The sequence below is a fragment of the Rhincodon typus genome, chromosome 46 (genome assembly GCF_021869965.1).
Source record: "Rhincodon typus isolate 14 chromosome 46, sRhiTyp1.1, whole genome shotgun sequence".
Classification (NCBI taxonomy): Eukaryota; Metazoa; Chordata; class Chondrichthyes; order Orectolobiformes; family Rhincodontidae; genus Rhincodon; species Rhincodon typus.
Window position 1 is genome coordinate 6,641,544 of NC_063377.1, and position 3,347 is coordinate 6,644,890.

Sequence of the window (3,347 nt, forward strand, 5' to 3'; positions counted from 1 at the left end):
CCGTCTTGCCCGCCCGCCGGCGCGCTCTGCCCGTCTTGCCCGCCCGCCGGCGCGCTCTGCCCGTCTTGCCCGCCCGCTCGCCCTGCCCGTCTCGCTCTGTGTGTTATGTTCGCCCCCTTGCCCCCCTCTGTCCTTCACTGCGCGCCCGTGTCCTTCCGCTATTTCTGTCTCACGTGCGATCTCTTCACCCCTTTCCTCGAGCTTGTGTGTCCTCTCCCTACACAACACCCCCCAGTCCCCTGCATGCAGTGCCTTGCCTTTCCGAGACAGGGCAGCTGTTGGAATTGGCGCTGTGTGCCGTGGGCTGGGGCCTGCTCTCTTTGGTTCGTTTCGGTTCTGATTTGGCACCCCCTCCACGCCGCCGTGCCCTCGTGTGCCTGCAGGTCAGTGGACATGTGCGAGTCGATGGTGAAGGATCTGTACAACAACCTGGGCCTGCAGTACGAGGAGACGGCCGCAGAGGGGTCAAACGAGAAGGATGGTGCTAAACTGTCGGAAGTGATTGAGATCCTGGACGACGATGAGGAAGATGATGATGACGTGATGGCTGTGGAACCTGGTAGGGGGCGGGTCACAGAGTTATAACAGCGCGGAAACAGACCCTTCGGCTCACCCAGTCCCTGCCAACCCTAATCCCCAACTAAACTAGTCCCACCTGCCTGCTCCTGGCCCATATCTCTTTCCTATTCATGTATATGTTTTGATTGTACCCACATCCGCCGCTTCCTCTGGCAGTTCATTCCACACACAAACCACTCTGTGTAACAAAAAACAAGTTGCCCCCCCACCTCCCCATGTTTCCTTTCACCTTAAAAATGTGCCCCCTGGTGTTGAACCGCTGCACCCTGTGGAAAAGACACTTGCTGTTCACATTATCCATGCCCCTCATGATTTTATAAACCTCTATTCCCCCCTCAGCCTCCTATACTCTGGTGAAAAATTCCCAGCCTGTTCTTCTAACTCAAACCTTTCATTCCCAGCCACATCCTGGGAAACCTCTTGTGAGCCTAATGATATCCTTCCTCTAACAGGGTGACTCAAGGACAGTGTACAGGAACTCTCCCGCTACCCTCCGCGCCTCTGCCTCAACTCCCCTACTTTTCCTGATCTACCTTTGGTTGTAAGCAAACTACTGCAGATGCTGGAAATCTGGAACTAATAGAGTCATACAGCACGGAACCAGACCATTCGGCACAACCCGTCCGTGCTGACCCAGATATCCTAAATTAATCCAGTCCCATTTGCCGGCTTTTGGTCCATATCCCTCTAAACCCTTCCTATCCATGTCCCCATCCAGATGCCTTTTAAATGTTGTTATTGTACCAGCCTCCTCCTCTACCAGGAGATGGGGGAGATTTTTAATGAATATTTCTCCTCGCTGTCTACTGAGGAGAGAATCATGGATGCTAAGGAAATAAGGGAAACAAGTGGCAATGCTTTGGACCGCATATTACCAGCGAGGAGGTGTATACAGCCTTAGATCACATTAAGGTGGATAAATCCTCTGGGCCTGATCAAGTCCATCCTTGGACGTTGTGGGAGGATAGGGAAGAAATTGCAGAGATTTTGCTTCATATTCAGTCACTGGTGAAGTTCCAGAAGACTGGAGGGTGGCTAATGTTTTGTTCCATTGTTTAAGAAAGGTAGCAAAGTGAGCCTGACATCAGTGGGAGGCAAGTTACTGGAGAGCATACTGAGGGAGAAGGTCAACCAACGTTTGGACAGTCAAGGTCTGATTGGAGTTGGTCAGCATGGATTTGTGTGCGGGAAGTCATGTCTGACAAATCTTTTTAGAGTTTTTTTAAAGAGGTAACCAAGAGGATTGATGAGGTTAGAGCAATGAATGTTGTCCGTATGGACTTTAGTAAGGCCTTTGACAAGGTCCCACACAGCAGGCAAGTCATGAAGGTTAGGATGCATGGGATCCAGGGAAAACTGGCTAATTGGATTTAAATTTGGCTCGATGGTAGGAAGCAGAGGGTGATGGTTGAAGGTTGTTTCTCAGACTGGAGGCCTGTGACTAGTGGTGTACCACAGGGGTCGGTGCTGGGACCTTTGTTATTTACATAAATGATGTGGATGTGAATGTACAAGGCATGGTTAGTAAGTTTGCAGATGATACAAAATTAGGAGGTATCGTTGATAGCGAGGAAGGTTATCAAAAATTACAAAGGGATCTTGATCAGACGGGGAAGTGGGCTGAGGATTGGCAAATGCAATTTAATACAGATAGGTGTGAGGTGTTGCACTTTGGAAAGTCAAACCAAGGTAGGGACTTGTACAGTAAATGATAAGGTCCTGAGGAGTGTTGTGGAACAGAGGGACCTAGGAGTACAAGTATATAGCTCGTTGAAAGCAGCATCATGGGTAGACAGGGTGGTGAAGAAGGTGTTTAGCATGCTGGCCTTCATTGAGGCTTTGAGTATAGGAGTTGGGACGTTATGCTACAGTTGTACAAGTCACTGCTGAGGCCACACTTGGAGTATTGTGTACAGTTGTGGGCAGGCTGTTATAGGAAAGGCATAGTTAAACTGGAAAGTGTGCAAAGATTTATGAAGATGTTGCCAGGACTAGTAGGCCTGAGTTAAAGGGAGAGGTTGGCCAGGATAGGACTTTATTCCTTGGAACGTAGGAGAATGAGGCGTGACCTTATTGAGGTGTATAAAATCATGAGGGGCATAGATAGGATGATTCCATATAGTCTTTTTCCTAGGGATGGGGAATTGAAAACCAGAGGGAATAGGTTTAAGGTGAGGGAGGAAAGATTTAAGAAGGACCTGAGGGGCAACTTCTTCACACAGACAGTGGTGTGTATATGGGATGGGCTGCCAGAGAAAGTGGTTGAGACAGGTGCAATAGCAACATTTAAAAACCATTTCGATAGGTACATGGATGGGAAGGGTTGAGAGGGACATAGACCAAATGCAGGAAATTGGAAATAGCTGAGTGGGCACCGTGGTCAGCGTGGGCCAGTTTGGGCCAAAGGGCCTGTTTCCACGTTGTACTACTCTATGACTACCTCTGGCAGCTTGTTCCATACATGCACCACCCTCTGTGTGAAAATGTTATCCCTCAGGCCCCTTTTAAATCTGGCCCCTCTCGCCTTAAACCTATGTCCCTCTGGTTTTGGACTCCCCCGCCCAAGGAAAAATATCTTGGCTATTCACCCTATCCATGCCCCTCATGATTTTATAAACTTCTATAAGGTCACCCCCTCAGCCACCAGCACTCCAGTGAAAACTGCCCCAGCACGTCCCTATAACTGAAACTCTTCAACCCTGGCATCACCTTGTAAATCTTTTCTGAACCCTTTCAAGTTTCACAACATCCTTCCTATAGCAGAGAGA

The 3,347-nt window shown here is 49.1% G+C and overlaps 1 protein-coding gene across 2 annotated transcripts in view; it reads left to right on the plus strand.

Annotated features, from left to right (window-relative positions):
• Positions 1-3,347, plus strand: part of LOC109938798 (histone-lysine N-methyltransferase SETDB1-like) — a 7,177-nt gene that overhangs the window by 2,195 nt on the left and 1,635 nt on the right. For both annotated transcript variants that reach the window (XM_048620347.1, XM_048620348.1), the window contains exon 3: positions 384-559. In XM_048620347.1, the coding sequence (XP_048476304.1) occupies positions 384-559 (176 nt within the window). The remainder of the gene's footprint in view (positions 1-383; positions 560-3,347) is intronic.